The 23,550-nt window shown below is 40.9% G+C and overlaps 1 protein-coding gene across 1 annotated transcript in view; it reads left to right on the top strand.

The window, feature by feature from the left end:
* Window positions 1–23,550, top strand: part of myo16 (myosin XVI) — a 76,978-nt gene that overhangs the window by 6,493 nt on the left and 46,935 nt on the right. Inside the window, exon 2 of the mRNA XM_046054525.1 lies at window positions 12,402–12,671. Within this exon, the coding sequence (XP_045910481.1) occupies window positions 12,402–12,671 (270 nt within the window). The remainder of the gene's footprint in view (window positions 1–12,401; window positions 12,672–23,550) is intronic.

Raw genomic sequence — 23,550 nt, forward strand, 5'->3', positions numbered from 1 at the left:
TATATATATATATATATGTGTATATATGTATATGTGTGTATATATATATATATATGTGTATATATGTATATGTGTGTATATATATATATATATGTGTATATATGTATATGTATGTATATATATATATATATGTGTATATATGTATATGTATATGTGTGTATATATATATATATATATATATATATATATATATATATATATATATATATATATGTGTATATATGTATATGTATATATGTCTTTACCTGTATTCTCTGTACCTCCTATGCTTAGGTGCTACCTATTTGTAGCAGTAAAGAGGTAGAAATTATTAAGATGCATCTCCAACCCATTATCCTGTTGCTCATACACCAGAGGTAAGTTGACTTGCCTTCTAGCAGGATGTCACATTGAGACCTTGTGTTACCTTTTGTCCCAGTGCTCCAGCACATCAACTGATACAGCATGTTACACATAGCTATAGGCAAAGATAGCAAGATTTCGCAGGAGCCATTAATTCTTCACGACATTCGGATGGAAAAGCATGACATTTTCTTGTCAGATCTACTGCTGTGAGGTCTGAATGTCATGGGTAAAGTGCTAATGGGGTAGTCATTGTGTTATCCTTGACCAAAAATACTACACTACCCGGCTAGCTAGGGCCAGTCTCAAAGATGTGAATGCGTGTGTTATCTGTGTGTGCGCATGTAATCCATGAGTGGTCTGTATAGTGCAATCTTTGCAAACATTCGGACTCAGGCATATGCATGTACGCACACATACACAGACACACACACAAACCTGGCATCTTGTTTTTCTCAGGTAGATGTTGGAGTAGTTGTTCTGCCGGTGTTTCGCAGAAGATGCGGAAAGTTGCTTCTGTGACCTGATTTCCTGTGACAGGAATTACTCGAGCATTCACAGTCTGACACACATACGCACACCTCCGTCTCCAAGTCTCCGTCTTCTTCTTTTTCTCTTTCAAGCTTGCTCTGCTGCTTCTCTCCGTTCAATACCCTCGCCAAAATTAACCTCACCTGCTTAACTCACATTCTTTTATATTTATGTTCTTTTATCTTTCCCCATGCCCATTTTTGACAGCAAAGTGAGACAACAAAAGCTCCCACAGAAAATGCAGTATACTGTATAACTTGCAGATGTGTGAGCAGTGTGGCAAAAATTTCTAAAATGTGTGTCACAATCCTACTTTAGTCGCACACTGCACGCCCCATTAGGCTGTTTTACGCATGTCCATATTGTTTGCGTGTCTACAGTCTTTTTTTGCTACCTCACTTTATCTTTTTCTCTTTCTATTGAGTCTGCTGTTTCTGTTCCATCTTTCTCTCTCTCATTCCCACCATCCACGTGTAAATCCTCTATTTAATGCAAAGCTTAGGTATTCATGTATGCAAATCAGCCTTAAAGCACAAACTCACAGAGACTGCTCTACAGACCCACTGACACTGCAAGCGCATGTGGCGCTTATCACTTAACACAGTGTGTGTGTTTGTTGGTGCATGATAAACGCAAGATAGAGTGTGTGTTAATGCACTGTTCTCAAGCCTTATCATTCTAGTGAATTACACTTATCTATTAGTTAATTTGTGGCAAGTTTAAGACCATTGATGAGCACATGTGTCACCGCACCAAAAGCCGCACTGCAGCAGCTTTTCTTTCTTTCTCACCCTCCCTCCCTCTCTCTCTTTAGCTGTCCTCCTATCCAATTTAATGCCCCCCCCCCCTTCTTGTCTCATTCCATCTCTTGCTTATTTTTCTTTCTCTGTCTCCCCCTGCTGTATCCTTCTGTTTTCTCCAGTGACCTGCCTTGCTCTCTCTCTCTTTATCTTTCTGTCTCCCTGTATAGGGAGGCATAATTAATCCCCCCCTCCTCCTTTTCTTCTTTTGGCTGTGAAAGCAGAGGATAGTCCAAAGTGGTGTGCATCCTTATGAGTCACTGTATATGTGTGTGTGAGAATAAGGAGACTGGGAGGGGGGTGTGTATGGAGGTGAAGAGCATTGCGTCATTGGGGGTGTGTTGAGCGGGAGGTGGGTTGAGCCGGCTGTCAGTCAGTGACGCCAATGGAGCACGTGCGTCGGTCATGGCTGGGAAGACGCTGTGCGGCGGTTATCTGGCTGTTGGCGAGGAGAGCTAGACACCGCCGCAGCTCCCCTTGATTGAGGGAGTGAGAGTGCGTGTGTGTGTGTGTGTGTGTGTGTGTGTGTGCGCGTGTGTGTGTATGTATGTGAATCTGGATCTGTGCACATGTAGATGCTGCATGGGCTGCAACCGGAGCTGGTGGTGAATAATGCAGATAGGGGAACGGAGTTTGGATAGCACGCAGGGAGCCAGATTAATAATGCGTCCTGCCGGGTTACAAGCCCTGCATTAGTTAGTTTTGCTGGAACCTGTAGCTGCTTACTGTCTGCCTGACTTAGTTACTCCCCGCCTACCTTTTTACCTGACAGGCGGACTGCCTGACATACTCAGAAAATGTCTCACTACCATTTCATCAAATGCTGTAAGTAGCCATTTAGCATCTCTTTATCTATGCATGCAAGTGTGTGTGCAATGGTAGTTGTGTATGCCTCAGCCATGGGTGTGTGCCTGTTGTATTAGCACTTACTATTTATGCAGGGTGTCATATACTGTATGAGTTTACCTGCTTAGGAATTCTGGTCACCAGCTGCTGACACAGCAGCACAATCTAAACTTCAAATGTGTGTGTGTGTGTGTGTGTGTGTGTGCAGTAAGTGGGTGCGTGAGCTTGCTGCAGAGAGCTGCTGCAGATGTGTGAAGTTGACCGGTGAATGCGGCAGGTAGCGGGAGAGGGAAGGAAAGATGAGACAGAGCCACAAAGATGCAGATCCCATGAGCGTCTGGCATATTCATAACACAGTGACAGACTGACTGAGAGAGAGATTAATTTCAGAGGGAGGACAGATGGAGAGAAATGGAGGGTGATTCAGAGGAGAGAGGGAGGGAAGGGCAGGATTGGGAAATCGAAAGGATGTGAGGATGAGATGAGTGGCATATAAAGAATGCAGTCAAGTGGTGCAAAGAATGATGAGCAGACTCAGGAAGGAATGAGTGAGAGTGATGCTGATATTTGAGAGGTAATGGCAAGGAAGGAAGGACAGAGGGAGAATAAAGGTCAGCAAATATCATAGAGGTGATCCAGGCTGTCATTCAAGTCTCCTTTTGATTCTGAGAGCCCTACCTGTCTAACCTCCAAATCTGTCCTATATACATCTATATTTTATATATGCACATTGATGGTTCAATTTGCAGGCTGTGTGTATGTGCATGTGTTTGTGTGCTATTTGTAATTTACAAGCTCCCGCAGTGCTGTCACTGTTATTAGTCTGAGCCTGCCTGGGATGTTCCACATTCAATCAATAACTGATGGCCTGGAGATGGGAAGGAGAAGAAAGCTACGGCTTTCTATCCATGTCTCCACTGACTTCATTCAGCCCTGTTTCCCATTAGACTCAGTCCTGCTGTTTTTCCCCACTCTTATTCCCATTCCATTTATCTGTTCAGGGCCATTAATCACACGGTGGCAAACGCAGGGTTATTCTTGTATAACTGTTCAGAACCAAAATTATGTCATAGTTTTCCATCCAGCTACTGAGGGAATTTTGTGCAAACACTTGAAAGTAATTTGTGAAAACAGCTAGGTTGATGCAAATGTATATACTGTTATTCATTTGAAAAATTGAAATTCAAGTATTTATTGATTGAGGACAAATTTTTATTGATCTTTGTTGTCACTGCTGGCCATATTTGATGTTTCTGTCTTAAAATGGAAGACAAAGAAATTCTCCTGGGAATTTTCTAATATGCGAACAAATAATGTTATATTTACAACACGTTCACCCACATTACATACGGCAATACCAGGTTGCTGTATACATACACAACAACAGGTTACGATGATAAGTAATGAGGGGCTGATTTTAGAGGCACAACATTTAGAGCCATGTATGAACTGCTGTACAGTTAAAATGAACCTTTTAACACACTGAATGTACATTTGAACAACATATAGTCCAGCTGCTCGACTTGGACTGCCGCTGACCTGCCGCGCAGTCGCACATTCTCGTCAGCGTTCTAGTAAAGCAGCGTCACTTGGATTAGTAATATTATTACTGTTTTTGAAATAGTAATCCGTAACACTACTAGTTACTTGGAAAAGTAATATTACAGTGAGTTACTGCCCACCACAGTTAGTTGCAGCCCTAGTTCTTTACCTTTTACCCACTACCACACACCTGCTGCGCCTTGTTCTCACAAATAATCACCTTAGCGATTAGATTTGATTAGCGTTAGACTGACATAATAGCCTGGGTTAGTCGTCTGGGCTGTGCGTGTGTGTGCGTGCACGTACATGTAGCCTACTGCTCCAGGGGTGGTGACGTTTGATGTATTTTTTTTAAGCCCTGCAGTGAGCTATATGTCAGCATACAATAAATCGGGGCAATTTAAAGCAGTGCACCCATTCTTATAGGTGTCTACTATGGACACAGACTGAACACACACAAGAACCACTACTACAACTCACATATCAAAATGGGCCGAGTAGAAGAGAAGGTGTGGGTAAGATGTATGTGAGAGTAGGAAAAAAAGGAGTCAATAACGGGACTGAAGAGAGATGGAGTGGCATGATATTGAAAAAGGCAATAGGTTGAGTGTGTTTTTGTGTTTTTATGTGTGCGTCTGCTAAACCTGCAGCCAAGGTCTTGAAACTATACAGTTGACACCTGGCATGAACACTATGATAATGACCCCCCCTTGTCTGGAACCTGAACACAAAAGAACCTTTTTACACGTCTAACAGAGCAGATGGCACTGGTGTATTGTGCTGGAGGTGTATGTGTGGCTAAACCGTGGTGGAGGGGGCAGGTGTTTGAATGAATGTGTAGATGTAGATCAAACAGAACAAAGAACACAGAGGCTCAGTAGCTCCATTTGGCTGCTTGGATTACTTTGTCTCTTCCTGATAAAGATCTAGTCCAAACCAAACACAGCTTGGCCCCCACAGATGAGAAACAGCAGTTTACTGTATAAAGTAGACACAAAGTAGCAGCAGACCAGTCATGTCCTTTGGAGAATTGTCAAAGGCTGTTATATATTTCATATTGTGTTGCTTTTCTCTCCTGATTACTAGTAGATTAGTAGACTAGGTTCTTAGATGTATCACGTTGCAGACGTGGAAGATTCTCAATCGATTAACAAATGTCAAAAATTTATTATCTAATGTTAATTGAACCTTCGATAAGCCCCGCCCCCCTTAGTTACTGTTGCTGTCTGACAAACTGTTGGCGCTGCCACTGTCTATTACTGCACTCCCTGGAGAAATATTGTCAAATTTGTTGGAAAAGAAACAGAAATAAGCAGACAATTTTGCAGTTGCATTATACATTTGAAGGTTGTATTCAGGCAGTCAAACAGACTCAAACGGACGTTAAAAAAAATTAAGATAGAAACTAAAGCCTATCGATCACCCAGTACAAGTAAACCACTGCATCCCCCAACAATTGAGACAAAAGACAACGATATGAACGATCAACACTGTTCTTGTAAAGCTGAGTAGGCCTCTATTCATTATTACAATCATTAAAAAGCAGAACAGTAGGGCTTTATTATGTTACATTCAGTAGGAAGTTAGCTAGCGTTAGCTAACTAACATTACATTAGGAACAATCCACAGCCGTCATTTTTCTGGATTTATTTTAGGTTTTGGAAAGAGAATAAATCGTACTTCTCCTTTCAACCTCTCTGGGTAGCGACAGTAACTATTACAATTGCCCCAGGAAGAGTGTTTGACCATATCTTGAAAAAATACAGCCAAAAAAAGCTAGAAAACGACTCTTTCTGCATTAGAGTCAATGGTGCACATCCATGAAAGTGTCGGACTTCAGTTAGAGCGAATCCTATACTGCGCTATGATTGGCCATCTGTGTATTCGGGGCGTGGCTTAGCGCAGGGTCAATTGATAATGTAATGTTCACGGAACACAAAAAGCAAAACTCTAGGAAGTGCGTAAGTGCAGCGCCAGGACAGTCTGTGGTGTGCACATAACAGATAACAGTGTTCCCCCTGTATTTGACGCATTGCGCCACTGCTGAATGAATGACCACTGCTACTAAAATTTCACACACTTATAAATATGAATACACAGCTACAGAGTTTCACTCACACACTGTGCGAGCACATTAACACGTTTATACCGTACACTCACCGCTGGGCTGGCTCACTGTGTCTCCTGTGTGTACGTGTAGCGAGTGAGTTGGCGAGCGAATGAGAGAGAGAGAGCTTCAGAAAGTGACTGTGAAAGTTAGTGGAGGAAATTATTAAAGTTAATAGCAATTTTTACCTTTGCTTTACCTCTATCCTTGATTTCCGATGTCCTTGTCTTTGCCATACACAGGTAGGAGTGAAGTTTTACGCAGACACACAAGATTTTCCAGTCATGATTGCAGTTGAGGTTTGTTGTTTTTTGCAGTAAATAGATATAAATAGTACAAATGGATGAACATACCGGTTGGTTTCTCATTCTTTTTTTTCCAGTTGTGTGTACTCTATGGTCTGGTGAGAACTGTGTGTGCTTCCCCTACCTGTGCCTGCCTCTTCCTGTCACCTAGGCCCCCTTATATACAACCATGTGCATCTAAACAATGCCACCTGTGGCCTGTACTACGAAGGGAGTTCAACCTACTCAGAGTTAACTCGGGGTTATCAGGCAAACTCAGGGTTGACAAACTCTGACCGCCTACACTGGAGTTCAGCGGTACTACGAAGGTGGATAAGATGTAGGTTAGTTGAGTCTGTGTTAACCCGGTGTTAACTTAATTGGAGTTGGTGCGCGTTCGCATAAAAGGGGTGTGTTCGGCCGTGCAAGCAGAGTTTTTTCGCAACGGCGCATGCTCCGAATTTCTCCAGAGGAATGCACATTGGAAGTGTCAGGAAATTATGAATGTAAAGACATCTTCTTTTATGTGTAATATGATTAAGATGAAAAGGTACAACTGCACATAAGGGCTATTGTAATAGAAAAAAAGGAGCCAGCAGAGAGGGGTAAATTTATTTCCAAGATTAATCTACAAGTAAAAAACTTGAATATTCTCTGACATTATAGTCACACATTTATGAGAGAAACTTCACTTCACACACACGTCTGCTGTCTATTATGCATGCACTGGAAAGTTATATTAAACTTTGCAATCAGATTTAGCAGTGAGGAAATACTCCTGAGTTTAGCCCACAATCACTACCATGCACCTTAGAGACTTTGCCTTGGATTGGGCGTATTCAGAAGAAAACAGAGTGATTTTTGATTTTTTTTTTTTTTTTTTTTTTATGACATTAATTTCAGGGAATTTCTGATTTTTCTTCTTGTAAATTTCACACTTTCATCTAGGATTTTTTTTTCTCGGTTATTAACCCCGACCCAAGGCTCCCTATTTTTTGGACACGTAAAATAATCTATCTAAATATGTGAAAACACTTAGGAGAATTCAATTATAGACTACAGATGGGCTACATCTAAGAAACTATCCCGTTAATTAATTAAGATACCTCTCTAATATCACAGAGGCTGCAGGGCTCGCTGTCTGAACATAATATTGTTGTGTTCAGAAATTCATTGCAACCGCAGCATGAACAAAACCTGCTCGGAGCAGTTTAGAGATGCAGCGTAAATTGCCATGGCAACAGACCTCGGGTAACACCTATCCACCTTTTGTAGGACGTGTTAACCGGGAAGTTACACTCAACGTCACAAAGTTACTCCTGAAGTTACCTGGATAAGCCACTTACCCCGCTTCATAGTACAGGCCACCAGTGTCCAAAATACTAATCAAAAAAATATCCAAACAAAACAAAATATCACGCCAACAATAAACATAAATGGCTCTGTAGTGGGACAACAGTGTGGATTTGTGCGTTTTATATTAAATAAATTTGAACTGAACTTGAACAGCCTATCAGAACTCCCCTTTAAAGGGGGCAGGAAACCCTAAACTGCCCCCCCACACATGTAACCGTGGCAATTGACCTTGCTCTGTGTTTCATTACCCCATCAAAGGGATACTCCTTGTCACACCCAGATGTGACAAAATCCAGAGCACCACGAACCGCCCTGAACTTTGTGTAAACAAAGACTGCAGTCTCCAAAGACTCAAAACATTAACTGTTTAATTAAATAATCTTTTAGTTACTTGATTACATTTGCCTTTATTTGAGTAGTTATGTTACCATGTTGTTGCTATCTGTTGTTGATATTATTGCTGAAAAGAATCTAAATAAGTTACTTTTGCAGTGTTTTTATTTTCAGCAAGATTAAGGACACTCCTTCATCTTATGTGTAACCAATGCTTGTTCACAATACTTTCTCACACAATTCCTTTAGAAATGATGATAAAGAAATGTCTTACTATACTCTATTAATTGCCGGCTTGAATTTAAGGCTAAATAACCAAATTCCAAAGGAAAGATTGTTTGGATTAATCTAAGCTTTCCTCATGTAAACTGAGCTCCCGCAAGTGGACGAAATAAGTATTACATACCATCGTCGGAAATGCCGTTAATATATAAATGTCACTCATTTATCATGATCAATAATTTGACAGTTGTTTTCCTGTTACCAAATGCTTAACTTAGAACGGTACAACTATCTGACCATTGAGGTTTGATTGTGGAAAATATTTGATTATAATACACGCAAATAGATTTTCTTTTCTTTTATACACATTAAAAGTTTAGAAAGACAGTCCCTCGGGAAACCGGAAACGCTCCCTGTCGGGAACGAAGGACTGCCCTCTGGGGAACCACGCCCCAGACCACAAAAGAGCGACACGCGATGTTGTTCGCTCTCTTCTCCTCGTGCTCTTCTCTTCCGCTCTGCTCTCTGGACGCTTCGGCACGCGCCCAGCGTGCCTCTCCCGGCAACGCCCTAAGAATTCGACCAGCGCAACGAAGTCTTTGTTTTGCTTGAAGCTACACACGCGAAGTGCCGCGACATCGATTTTTCCCCTTAGTTCCAGCAACTTTACTTGTTTTATTTTCTTTCTTTCTTTTGTTGTCAGTCCCTTAAGTTACACTGGTCTAATTCAGGAAAGACCAAGTTCCCTTTTTAAGCTTTTCCGTCGAGCCAACTTCACCGAGGTCAGACCAAGCCACGTGGTCTCGCCAGCCGCAACGAAGGAAACCTGAAAACAGCCGAATTGCCAGATGGAGGACGGCCAACCCTTGAGGTTTTTCTACAATCAGACACGGAGAACCCCGGAGAATCCCTAGCAAAAAGCCAGGATCAGGCAGCTAGCGTGGGACCCGTGCAACAGGCCAAAGCAGGCCGCCGACAAGCAGTAATACCCAACGAAACATTCTGTGTTCAGGGATGTCCCATAGTGTTAATATTGTCTTTTTAGCTCCTAAACTCAGAGCTTACTTTCATTAGTTCTCCTCTGCCGTATGAGTCAAATGCTTCCAACAATCGAACCTCCATTCTCATTGTTTAGCCATTGCTTATTTTCCCTGATGTATTTAACCACCTTTTTTATATCGCTTTAGTTAGTTAATAAATTCACTGTAATCAAATTGTGTGTGTTGCCTATTTCCATGTCCCTGCCAAGAGAATTGACCCTTTAGATATGAGACTGACTGATTGATTTAAGATAATTGAGCGATTATTAACTACCTAGAGGTCTGGAGACTCTAGGATAATAACAACTCCGGTGGTGCCCCTTTTTAAACAAGAGCTTTTTATGGATTAATATATTTTTGGATATTAAAATTCATAATTGGGTATTAATTCTCATAAATTTATTAAAATTCATAGCTAGTTTAGACATGCTACAGCTCCTACAAAAGTTACTTAGTAAGTTATCAGTCTGGCAGTAAATGTACGTGTAGGTCAGTGTGACCGTTATTAAAAGTATGTTTCAGCAACTGCTGGAAAAGTGAAGGCGGTTAGCGCTAGTGAACATCTTCCCTGTACAGCATGATTTTTGGCCGCTATCTAAGTTAACATTAGCTAAATTAGTAACGATGTAGTCTTAATTAGTTGTGTGTCATTACTACTAGGGTTGTGTGATATGACAAAAATTCATATCCCGATGTAGGTAATTTTGTATCTCAATAATGATATATATCCCGATATAGAAATCTTTTGTGAATGAAATTAAATATCACAAGTTCCTGTTGTAAATTCCAACAGTAACTCATGATATTTAAAGGTGGGGTAACTTTTGGAGAAATCCAATACCATGACAACTACCATGATAATGTGAACAATGCAACAGCATGTAACTACCGTTAGCTTGGTTGTGGGTTAGCAAACTGTAGCTATCTAACTTGCTGCTACAAAGCTAACATGAGAGGACAGACTGCTGTACTCACAGCTCTCCTGCTGCTACAGCTAACATCACAACAACAGCATGTCTTGATGAACGAGAAAGTAAAATCAATGTTCGTGGGGGAGTCATTAAATGTTACCTGATACACAAATCATGGCTGAAACTGCTGGAATAGTGTTGTGTGGCTCAGCAGACTTCTCTCAGTATGAGCTCCTCGTTTTAGCTTGCATGGTCTGAGTCCTCCTGTTCAGTAGAATCCAGTTATGAGTAAGTTCCACATTTGTTTATTCTGAATGCAAATTTCTTTTCCGCAGCGCCGGCATGTGTGGAGAAAGGACCACGGTGAAGTTAGTTCCAAGTTCGATATTAGTTTTATGTTTGATGCTCAGCAGATGTTTGTCAAAAATCCAACGTAAAACTAACTTCATCGCGGTGCAAAGCACCATTCACTTGCGGAAATATTACGGTAAAGTGTGGAATGCGACACAACAAAATAAACTAGAGAACATAATTGTACGATAGACATTTTTTCAATCGTCAAACGATAGATATTGTCATATCGCACAGCCCTAATTACTACCTACCTACCAGGGTTAGGCAGATCAGGTAGAAGCAAAGACAAAACTGGTGTACAGCTGTGTCCTGTACATATAGGTACGTTATATCCTGATAGTTAAATTATATTTCATTTTTCAGAGGAATCTGAAAACTGGTTGTTAAATAAATGACGGCAGTGACTAGGAGGAGCTGAGCCTAGTAAAGTAAATTAGGGATGCAAACTAGTCCTTTTAAGCAATTTAGGAAATGTTTCTTTGGATTTTAATGTGCAACTTAAATTCTTAGTATTTATCTAGAAATCACATAGGTTAAAAAGATGCAGCACGATGCATCGATAATAGTTTTATAATCGCATCGCAGCCCTCTGAATCATAGTCGATTCGTGAGGTGCATAGAGATTCCCATCCCTACTAGTTACTTGAACTGTTCAAAAAGTATTACATGTCACTCTGTAGATATGATGAGAGATGAAAAGAGATGATAAAGTAGCAAGAAAGAGACAGACGGTTGTGTGGGAAACATGGGGACAACATCAAAGATGTCATACTAGCAATACATTCCTGACTGATGTGTGCGCTGTCACACGAATAGAGAAAGAGAGAGATGAAATAGAGACACTGGGAACCACTGGAGATCAATGGAGAGACAAAGATGCTCCAAGGAGGGCATTCTTAAAACAAAATGGGCACAAAAGAACGAGGGCAACAAAGGAATAGCAAAGTTGAGTTTGATAAAAGAAGGAATGAGATATAAAGACAGCAGGGGCCAAAGAGGGATGATTTGGTGAGTCAGAAAGAAAAACACAACACACGCTTATTCTGCAAAAATCTCCTCTTCATATTTTCCTTGTCCTCTGGGGTGACTGCGGCCTGAATTTGTCAAATTATCAATGCTATCAATGCCAGATGCACATACTTTTACTTAAAACCCACCATATGTAATATGTTTGTTTGGTGTGTGTGTGTGTTTCCTTTGGTTTTTACCTGAGCACACTCAGTGAATCTCATTCTGAGCCCACCTACTGCCCAAGCATTGAACATCCTAATCATCCAAGCAGCCCTTAATAGGTTTAGAAGCTGCCTTGTGATGCGATCTGTTTGGCTAAGTTCCACTGAGAGGCAGAGAGATTATGCGGAGTCAGGCAAAACACTACTCACTGGGACGGGAGAGACAACACACAAAATGCTGGGACACTTCTCTTAATTCACCCCACGGCTAAACACACACTAGACGCAGCAAATATCCTTTAGAGTAAATATGCTAAATGTCTGGTCCTCGTTTCAGCATCAAATTGTATCAAAGTAAATACTATGGACTGCAGTGTTTTCACTGATTCACCAGATTGTCTTCCTCACTTTCAGTATGGACACCGATCAAAGCCTGAATGAAAACAAATATGCATAAATGAATCCCATTTGCATTTCATTTTGTACATCTGTATAATTTCTGACACTAAACATCATTATCATTGTCTTGTGCTCTCTCTCTCTGTCTCTCTTTCTCACCAGGTTGTTTCCAGCTATGTAATGTCTTTCGTCAGAACATGGAGATAGACCAGTGTCTGCTGGAGTCTCTCCCCATTGGCCAGCGCCAGCGGCTGGTCAGGAGGATGCGCTGTGACCAAATAAGGGCGTACTACGAGAGGGAAAAGAGCTTTCAGCGCCAGCAAGGTGACAGCAAGGTTCGAGCCCCGCCCACCCACCGCAAGAAACACCACGTCCGCTTCAGCCTCCCCGACATCGTACAGGATGCCATCATTCGCCATGACGACAAAGAAGGTGTGTATGTGGGTGCACCTAATAGGGTTTATGTCTGTTTATGGTTAAAGTAGTAGTGTGTGTGGATGTGTACAGCAAACATTTGAGGGTAAGGACAGGATACAGGATTTTCAGTGCCTACCTATCACACACTTGCACACACACACAAACATACACACAGGTGGGCCTAAACACTGCTGCTGATTGCAGGTCACACGATTTATTCTGCTGAAAGCAGTCCACTTGAGTGAGGAGCTTCTATCAACAGAGTGGAGCTTTTATCCTGATACAGACAGCTCTTGAGGATAAAAATACCTTAGCAGAGATGATAATGTCGGTTGCTGAGAGCACACAGTAATTCCTCAGAATGGCAGTCGATTTTTGCTGGACTCCAGGTAAAAGAAGCCCATTCGCTTTTGCTTTATATCACCTGCACTGTTCAGTGGCCTAGTCAAAAGTAACCAGAGAACATATGACACTGCTTCTTGCTGGACGCGGCAGTGAATATTTTAGGTATTTCGTGACATGAATATGGTTGTCTATGGTTTCCTGTGTGTTTTCACATTTGTAACACAAATACAAAGTAATCTATGAAAATAAACATCAGGATATTCAAATATTAGCTCAGGAACAATGAATACCGGGCATTGTTTCAACCATTCAGCCATTTGTTTCAAACAAATGGGAGCTTGCCAATACAGGGGGTGTACTTCAATGATTGTGTTTTCTATGACATTGAACATAATACTAGTCAAAATACATGCACAGGAGCATTTCAGAAGAACATTTTCTAAAACTTTCAAATTAGTTTTATAGAATGAATGATAATTTGATTAATCAAGAAAATAATTGTATGATTAATTTATCATGAAAATGATAAATTAGTTGCAGCCCTAGTTATTTACCTTTTACTCACTTCCACACACCTTATGAGCCTTGTACTCAATATGTTACTGCTTTTAGTAAACATCTAGAAAAAATGTCAATGTGGGCCTTTCTGTGTCTGAGTCTAATACACTGACAGACACAAATAAATATTCTATGAGCGCTATTCTCAGGCACACAGTAAATCACATCTGCCCTCAGTTCTAAGCAGGACTGAAGCCTGCTTGGCTCCCAGTAAAGACTAAAGTACTCAGTCTGTTTTCGTGAGATCAGATCGTTGAACCCATAACATTCAAGAGGTCCTCACACTACTCTAAAGGGCATAGATTTTTTGTCCACTCACCGTCTTTCTTTTTGTCAAAGCCAGTCTTTTGGCAGTCATTTAACCAGCTGTCCGGGTGTATCTGTGTCACTCCTACAAGCAGTCTTTGCAGGTCACTGTGTTAATCTCTGTTCTCTGGCTGCCAATGAGGTTCAGCTGGTCTGTGGGAGCAGCTGGTGTGCCAATGCAACAGCCAGACTTAAACCAGGGTTCCTTGGCTTGGCATGAATCAGATCTGCTACCCCTCTGCCTAATGCCTACCTACCACCCAGGCGCCACCACAGCACTGAACTGGTACCAGGCTTACATTTGTTTTATTATGGGAAGGCCTCCTGACCTCTTGGTGTTGTGGAAGGCAAGAACTGGACCTAGATTAAACAAATGTCAGACTCACATGCAGCTGTCCTCGCATGATGGAGAGACTTTTGACAGACTCTGAGTTAAGGGACTGCCTGGAAGCTTTATGATCCTTTTAAGTTACTCTTTGTTGGCCTGTCTGTTGCAGTGTCTATTTCTTTGTGGATCAGCTACATCTTGACAATGGCTCTCGTCTTCTCGAGGATCGAGTGCTGCTACCGTTGCTGCTTGAGTTAGCTCTCTCCCCTTTTGTACAGCGTGATAAGATTTGCCTCAGGCTTGGACTTTACCCAAAGTAATGTGAGAACATTTTTGGATATTTTCCCCTCACTACATAAGTATTTTAAGAGAAGAGGGATTTGGTAAACACACTCATTGCAATGAAAGCCTACGGGATAATCGCGTGGCTATGGGTAAGAAAAAGGGATTTGTGTTTGACTCGTTGACAATGCCAAGATAACCCAGTCTCTTGCCTGGAAAGCAGACTTCAATAAAAATATTAAACAGGATATGTGAGTGCTGATCTCCTCTTAATGATGCAAGTGTTCATCATAACTGAGAATTATTGTTACATCGTAAGAAGCCAACAAAAATAAACCCCTGTTAGCTGATATATTTAACATTGCCGGTATCTTAAATAAACTATGCATGTCTCAACTTGATTAGTTTTCCATTTTCAGCACAGTGTCCCCCAGATGATGATGATTCATGAAAAAACTGAGGGAAAGACATTTTGGTGACTCATCATTGTTTTTAAGAACTTGTGAGTGTGAGAGAAAGAGAAAGATTAGCCAAATAAGACTTGAAGGGAAACGACAAAAGTGTGTGTGTGCGGGGGAAATAGAATGAGCGAGATTGAGAGAGATTGACCCTTGTTATGTCCCAATTGAAGCCTGATTTAGCTGGCTGGCTTGAGAATTTGATTCATAGATTGATGCATAGAGTGCAGAAACTCAGTCTGCTGACAAGACAGCCAGGTAATCAGATATTACACACATATACACACACATACACAGTCACACAAGTATTTATTTTCTTATCAGTTGTCTCTTACAGGAAATAAGATGAAGGAGAATGAGATAAAGAGAAGCAGGGTGGAGAAAAGAGGAAACGGTGAACACGGTGGGAAAATGGAACATTGGAAAGCAAAATAAATTGAAAGGCAGCAGGGAAAAAGCTTGAGGTTACACACAACACAACCTTTACAGTTAGATAGGAACATACTATACCTCATCTCCGTTCTCCATTCCTATGTGTCTTCTGCAAACATGTTGCATTTTGACATTTGGAGACATTGCTTTTCCCAAACCAATCTCTTAACTTAAAGCAAGACGCAAGTGGAGTGCAGCAGCTGTTGCCCTTATAGCCATGGAACCCTATAATCAATTATGTCTTCCCCTTTCAACGGAATAATGATATTAAAGATGACATTTTGGTGTCTGTGGTTTCTACTGAGATGATGATTCCTGGCAAAACACAATGTTACAAATGTTCCGCAGCAATTTAGGTAAATGTACGATGACTTCTATTGGGGAGAAGAGTTTTTTTAAACCTAACCCTAAGTGAGAACGTCACAATTTTCCCCACTGGCACTAAACCCCATTTTTTCTACCCACCCACAAACACTCACTTGTCTTTAATGGGGACACCAAGCTAAGCCAGAAGCAGAGCTGGTGGGGATTGCACCCAGGTCTCATCATTAATTGTCGAGTGTTTTCTCTCTGTGCCTGTGTTATGTGTCTGTTTGTGTGTATGAGAGCATGTGTGTTTATGCACCAAGAGGTTGAGATATTTGGCCCTTTTATGGAAGTGTAATTACTGTACGTGTGGTACATTTACTGTATATGTGTGTGCATGCACATCTACGTGTGTATCGATCCACGCTGCAGGCACAGCACATGATTCATTCAGTTCTCCATAATAAGACAGTGAAGCAAGAAGAGGTAACAGTAATAGCTGACAGTCTTGAAATGTTGCTTTGGAGTATACATTTAGACACAGTAAAACTGAATCATACCATGGCTAAAATAAGAACACCATGTCCAGTGAAGCATATGCAGTGTTATACAATGTTTTGCCATTTGTGTTGATGCAGCCCCCACCTCCAGGTGGATGTACAAAATAGTCTCACATTGCTTATAGGCTTTCTTGGTCTTCAGTATTGAACTCAGATCAATATTTAAATTAATTCAATGAATAAATTTATAAAAATACATTAATCAGGCAGGGTTGGGCTGATAGACAATGCCATTGTGCACTCAGACACAAGAGGCTCAGATAAACACACCGGCTTGCCCCGCCTCTCTGTCTCTCTCCTCCCCCCGACTCAACTTTCCCCATCACACTTCACTTTCTCCATCAGCAGTAAGTTTTATAAAGTTGCCTAAAAGACTAAAAAACGAGTTTTTCCACCCGCGAACCGTTATCACGGCAGCAGGTGAGCTGCTTGTGGGCTTGTTAAAGACACATCCTTTCAAACAACCGAAACCAACATCTGCACCATGTGTGATCAGTGCTGCTTTACCTGGTCCATGCTTGTAAAAGGTTTGCCACCCCCCACGTGCGTGCGATGTCATCGTCAATCCTGATGTTTCAATGTAGACATCGTCCGATGGAAAATTTGTAGACATTGCCCAACCCAATTATCAGAATCTAGTTTGAAAATGTGTCCATGCAGCTAAGGCATATGCTAAACTGGATCTTATATGTTGTTTGTTTTTCAAAGGTAATCTTAATCTCTAGACACCTGTTGTAATTGTAATAGGCTAGATGTGCTGGACAGCACCGCAGCTGAAGTTGAAAATCAATGTACCACTTAACAGTAGTAGTGATGTTCTGTTGTGGGAACCTCCGGACATTTAGTTGTCTTGTTTATCAGTCAGCCTGCCATCATCAACTCACGGCGTCCTGTTTGGTGGAGAAAATGTTTTACGCTGTTACTGCCAGCCACTTTTTAATTATATAAATTATGGATAATCTCTCCATATGGTAAAACATAAACCAAGAAAGGGAAGAGGAGAGATGGAGGAATAGGTAAATATAAATGTTAGAGGAATACATTGATATTTCTCTGCAATAGAGCACCCTGGGATTAAACGCACATCAAACACCTGTCATGTGTTTGACAGAACTGGGGCTAGGCCCACAGAGGTGGTAGAGAAAGATGTCCTGATATCTTTTACTGGAATTCAGTTTAAAACCTTACAACTCTCTCTCTAATACAGCAAGCTTTTAATGTCAACTGTATCATCAGGAAGCATATTGAAACGTTTCACTGGCAGTGGTATTTGTTTGAGCTTCGAATGCTAAACCTTTGGCTTGCTTGATTACTCCATCGTGTTCCTTTTGAGGTTCGGCAGTACAGGTTAATATGAGATGAAGCAAAATATGCAAGAGCATGAAAAACAAAAGTACTTTTTGAACTCATTTTCTCACAGGGGTCTACGCTGCTCAGTTTGAAATTGAAATTCAATTTACATGTTTCCCTTCTATGTTTGAGTATTTCAATTAACATTAAAACCAAGAGGGAAGAGAAGTGTGTAATTACACTTCTCAAATATGGGCAGCACAGAAAATGGATTAAAACACATTTACTTATTTGTAATCCATGAAGTGTTTCCTACTACTGCTCTCAAACTATTGCTCTTTGGGGCATTTTTGTTTGTATTTGCTTAGTTATAGCTGCAGAGAAAGACCGGAAATACAGGAGAGAAAAAGAATGACAAGCAGCAAAGGGTCACAGGTTGGAATCGAAGCTCTACCAGGTGACCTACTGGAGCACCACAACAATTGTATTTTCCTAGTCAGTCTGCATGCTTGATTTCCTGATGAGACTTCAGCTACAGTACATAAATACAATGCACATTATGCAGTACACTACAACACAATGCTAATGTCATGATTCATTCATCAAGAGAACAAATTGTTTTGTCTTTGGAGGACATAATTTTCATATTGTATGGATAGATATATGCACTACACTGTTTTGTTTTATGGATGGATTTACAGTACTATTGATTCCTAATAGCCATATTGGCAGACAAACACTTTACTGAGCTGTCTGAGGGTCAACGTATAGATCTTGACCTTCAACCTCTCTTTTGACACGTTCAATAATGTGCCACATTGGAAATGCATTGACACCCTAGTGCGTTTGCTGTAGATGCATGGTGTTGTTGCAGAGTCTTTGAACACATGAAATCCATAAAATCATTTAATTAGCAGTTGGGCTAGAGATCCCTATTCCATCTCACAGAATTCATCATGCGATGTACTGCATTAAGAGTTAAGCATTATTGGAAAACTCTACAGTACCTTTTTTCAGCTGGAATAAAACAAAGTAAAAATGTCAAAGCTCATTTCAGAAACATGGGGCAGTGAGGTGAGACGGTGACTCCTCTGACTATGACCATGTGTGATAAAGACCTAAGAGACAGAAGCAATAAGGGTGAGGGATTTGAACACAGTCTCAAATGGGTTTGCCAAGGAAAGATGGGAGAATGGGGAATATGTCTGGTTGCTAGATGACTAGCAATGGCAATACTGCTGTAAGTGGCATATTATGGAGGATTCCCGGGGATTTTATCAAATTCATGTAATATCTCGGTCCAGTAGGATCCAACGAAGGGAAAGATGGGCTGAAGAAAAGCACATTTAATCTTTTGCTGTCACTACACAACTGGCTCATTCTGCATGCACATCATATCTACTAGAAGAAGCTCAACAACAAATGATATTGTTATAACTTATATGGCTTATTAAGGACAGGTTAAGGACAGAATCTATGCCAGTCTGAATGACGCCACTGATTTTGAGGCGAGCAGATGAGTCCTCAGGAATCTGAAAAGTACTAATGGACTTTTTGTAACTGGTTTTAGCTGCAACTCGGCTGTAGTTCCTAACTCATGTTGTTCTATCAATCTATACCTTATTTAGTTTTCTGTCTCTCCTCCTCTCTCTCTTCCACTCTGCCACCAGTTCCTATCAGGTTGCCATGGAAACTCCACATATATCTCGAACAGCTGTTTTGCAATTTTTCACAAAATGACAGCCAACTTTTCTTCGCGCCCACTCCCTATTTCCCTATCAGCAGCCTCCTGATAGAGGGGTAACACACACACACACACACACACACGTAATCAAACATCAACTGACATATAAAGATTTAACATTACGGCTTTTCCACTGTAGGTGTGTAAGTCATTTAGTGGATATAAATCTTTTTGATGACTTCTGTTCCTTTTCTCTGTTAACTACATTATAACAGTGATAAACATTGTCACTTTTTACTGTAAACCTGCAACACCTCCTAAATACACTGAACACTAATTCGATAATTTTCCTCAGTGATAATTACATACCTGTAAATGCTTGGGTAATGTTATATTTTCCTAGTTTATTACTGAATAAAATGAAGGTGAACGATATAACACATTTTAAATGTAGTGTACAACAGTGTGGATTTGTGCATATTATATTAAATAAATTTGGAGCTACTCCAAATTCCTCGTTTCTCTCCCAGAGGAGAAGTAGGGGGTATGAGATCAACAGACGGCTGAAGAGACCCCAACAGAAGGGGGGTGGAAAGGTCGCTTTCCCTAAGTGCTATTCCTGAGCAGCCTGATCGTAAAACTGGCACCTTTGATTCCGCAGCCAGATAACGCGGTGCCTGAGTGTTAAACTGACAAAAGGGACATTAACCAGCGATTAGTATTTCCCTGAACAGTCTATCAGAACTCTCCTTAAAAGGGGGCAGGAAACCCTAAACTGCCCCCGCCCATATGTAACCGTGACAACTGACCTTGCTCTGTGTTTCATTACCTCATCAAAGGGATACTCCTTCTCACCCAGGTGTGACAAAATCCAGGACACCAAGGACAGCCCTGAACTTTATGTAAACAAAGACTGCAGTCTCCAAAGACTCAAAGCATTAACTGTTTAATTAAATAATCTTTTAGTTACTTGATTATGTTTGCCTCTATTTGAGTGGTTATGTTACCATGTTGTTGATACCATCTGTTATTATTGCTGAAAAGAATCTAAATAAGTTACTTTTGCAGTGTTTTCATTTTCAGCAAGATTAAGGACACTCCTTAATTTTATGTGTAACCAATGCTTGTTCACAATAGTTTCTCACACAATTCCTTTAGAAATGATGATAAAGAAATGTCATACTATACTCTATTAATTGCCAGCTTGAATTTAAGGCTAAATAACAAAATTTTCCAGCTCCTGAGAAAATTGTTTTTGGATTAATCTAAGCTTTCCTCATGTAACCTGAGTAGTATTACATACCATCGTCGGAAATGCCGTTAATGTATAAATGTCACTCATTATTTATCATGACCAATAATTTGACAATTGTTTTCCTGTTACCAAATGCTTAAACTTAGAACGGTACAACCGTTTGACCAGTGAGGTTTGATTGTGGGAAATATTTGATTATAATACGCGCAAATAGATTTTCTTTTTCTTTTATAGACATATTAAAAGTTTAGAAAGACAGTCCCTTGGGAAACCGGAAACGGCCGCCCTACGGGAAACGAAGGACTGCCCTCTGGGGAACCACGCCCAAGACAACAAAAGAGCGACACACGACGTCGTTCGGGCTCTTCCTCTTTTTCTCTTTGCTCTGCTCTCTGGACGCTTCCCTCTTATTCAACGGCGCTTCGGCACGCGCTCGGCGTGCCCCTCCCGGCAACACCCTAAGAATTCGACCAGCGCAGCAAAGTCTTTGTTTCGCTTGAAGCTACATACGCGAAGTGCCGCGACTTCAGTTTCCCTCAGTTCCAGCAACTTCACTTGTTTTATTTTCTTTATTTTGTTTTGTTAAAGTTATCAGTCCGTTAAGTTACACTAGTCTAATTCGAGAACGACCAAGTTCCCTTTTTAAGCTTTTTCGTCGAGCTAACTTCACCGAGGTCAGACCCAGCCACGTGGTCTGGCCAGCAGTAACAAAGGACGACTTAAACCTGACCCGAGACAGGGTGGGGAAGGCCACACTGCAAGTTTCTTCAATAAGCCTCCCAGAGACGGACCCCCGGAGAAATTCCCTGGCAGAGAAAGCGACTGGCCGACAGCTTCAAGCTGTCCTAAACAAGAACGCACGGACTCTGCCAGTGTGAGGCCGTTTAACAGCAACCCGGCGGGAAGAAACACAAGCAGTAAGACCAAAGCCCTACATTCTGTGGTCAGTGACGTCAATAGTTGCTTATCCATTTATCTTTAGTCCAGCATATGTAATCTTTAAACCCCTTGACAAATTTAACCGAGTTATCATCTTATTGCATTCGTTAGTTGCCGCATGAGTCAAATCCTCCCACCATCGAACTTCCATTCTCATTGTTTAGCCATTGTTTATTTCTCTGATGTATTTAACCACCTTTTTATATCACCTTAGTTAGTTAGTCAATAAATTCACTGTAACCAAGGAATTGTGTGTATTGCCTACTTCTAAGTCCCTGCCAAGAGAATTTACCCTTTTAGATATGAGACTGACTGATTTTAAGATAATTGAGCGATTATTAACTAACTGATCACTGGTGAATAATTGTATAATTATTAAAAGCTTCCTAGACGTCCGGAGACTCTAGGTTAATAACAACTCCGGTGGTGCCCCTTTCCGAAACGAGAGCTTTATAGATTAATATTGTCTGAATATTAAAATTCATAATTGGGTATTCTCATAAATTTACAAAAATTCATATGTAGTTTAGAACATTCTACATAAACTATAAAAATGCCACAGCAACCTCTCCTAGCTTTATAGTACAGTATTTGTCAGTACAGTTGGACTTCATGTTAAGCCAGTCAGATCAGATGCCATTTCTAAGAGCTTTAGAATAGAGCTTTTTAATTTGTATGCATTTTGGTATTGACCTGTGTCTTTTTTCTCTTTGTGGTTAAAATACCTTGGACGAATACACTTGTTGGAGTTATGGAATTATGACGTGATTTACAGTCAACACACTAAAGGATAAGTTCACATATTTTCAAGCGTTTCTTTAAACCCTACTTGCATCTTTCCTATATGTACACTGAAACTGGTTTTGATTGAGTTAATTACACCTGTACATACTGGCTTTAAAAGTTCCCTTCCCAAGGTGCTTCTATTGGAAAAGATGGAGGGTGAAATCCACAATGTGTGCTAACATGTATTTTAAAGTTTATCTGAAGCAAATGTGAGCTTCAGGGGTCAGAGAAAAATCTAGTGGGTATCTTCCAAATGTACATTTTGTTGGCATTGAATTCCGTCTTTGTGTTTCCCTGGACTGTGTTTCTGTGCTTTGGAGCAATACTAACATACAATAAAGACTAAAGGCTCGTGCAGACTACATGACTTTCAGCGTCGGCTGATGGCCGTGCTGTTCACACTACACAACTTGCCGTCTTGTAACGGGAGTCTTGAAGTTGTTGTGGCGTTCACTGATCGGTGACAGGGGGTCACACGCTATGCGAGCTGACAGCGGCTGTGTCACCCAATGCTGGACTCCAAACCACTTTTTCAAGAAAACGCACATGAAATGTGAAACGGGAAATGATGCGAACCTACACATGAAACAGGTGTTGTTTGTTATTATAAAACTAGCAATTATAAAGACAAAGAATATGGGTGAAAGAATTGATTAGCACACGCAGGTAGCAGGGATTGTCTGAGCTACTCAGAGAGCTGGAGGTGAGTAAAAAGTGTTTTGCAGTGAAAAATTAGCTGCCTGCTCTTATTGACTGGATGTGGATGTCGAGTCAGCCAATTCCTCCGGATATTTGGCATGGTAGATATCTGGCTAGTGTCTGCGATGCATCAGCAACGCGTCAGGGATGCGTCGTTGAGTAGTTCACACATAACGACTTGCGGCCGCCGATTGATCGCTGATTTACCCCTGATCACAGCCAAGCTCACCGACTGGCAAATCGGGCTAAAAATTGTGTATTGTGAACTAGGCTTAACTTTGGAAGATACTCACTTGATTTGTTTACTACTGAAGTCATATTAACTTCAGCTGAACTTGGAATGCATTTTTGGCCGTGGTCAGACTGCAGTCCAAAGTGACCCAAATCAGATTTTTTTGGCTCATATGTGACTCAGATCTATGAACAGCCCAAGTCACATGGAATCTGATCCAGTTTGGATTTGGGCCATTTTCATAGGTCCAAACCAGCTACAGGTCGGATTTTTTGAAGTACGACCTCAGTGTGGACAGTCAGATCAGAATATGTGACTCTGATGTCGATTTAGAGTGACTGTTGTCACAATTCTGCACTAGCGAGAGCCGCAGTGAACGCAGACACGTACTTATCTGAATTAAATTTTAATACAGATGTGTATAAGAAATGTCT

The sequence above is a fragment of the Micropterus dolomieu genome, linkage group LG07 (assembly GCF_021292245.1).
Source record: "Micropterus dolomieu isolate WLL.071019.BEF.003 ecotype Adirondacks linkage group LG07, ASM2129224v1, whole genome shotgun sequence".
Taxonomy (NCBI): Eukaryota; Metazoa; Chordata; class Actinopteri; order Centrarchiformes; family Centrarchidae; genus Micropterus; species Micropterus dolomieu.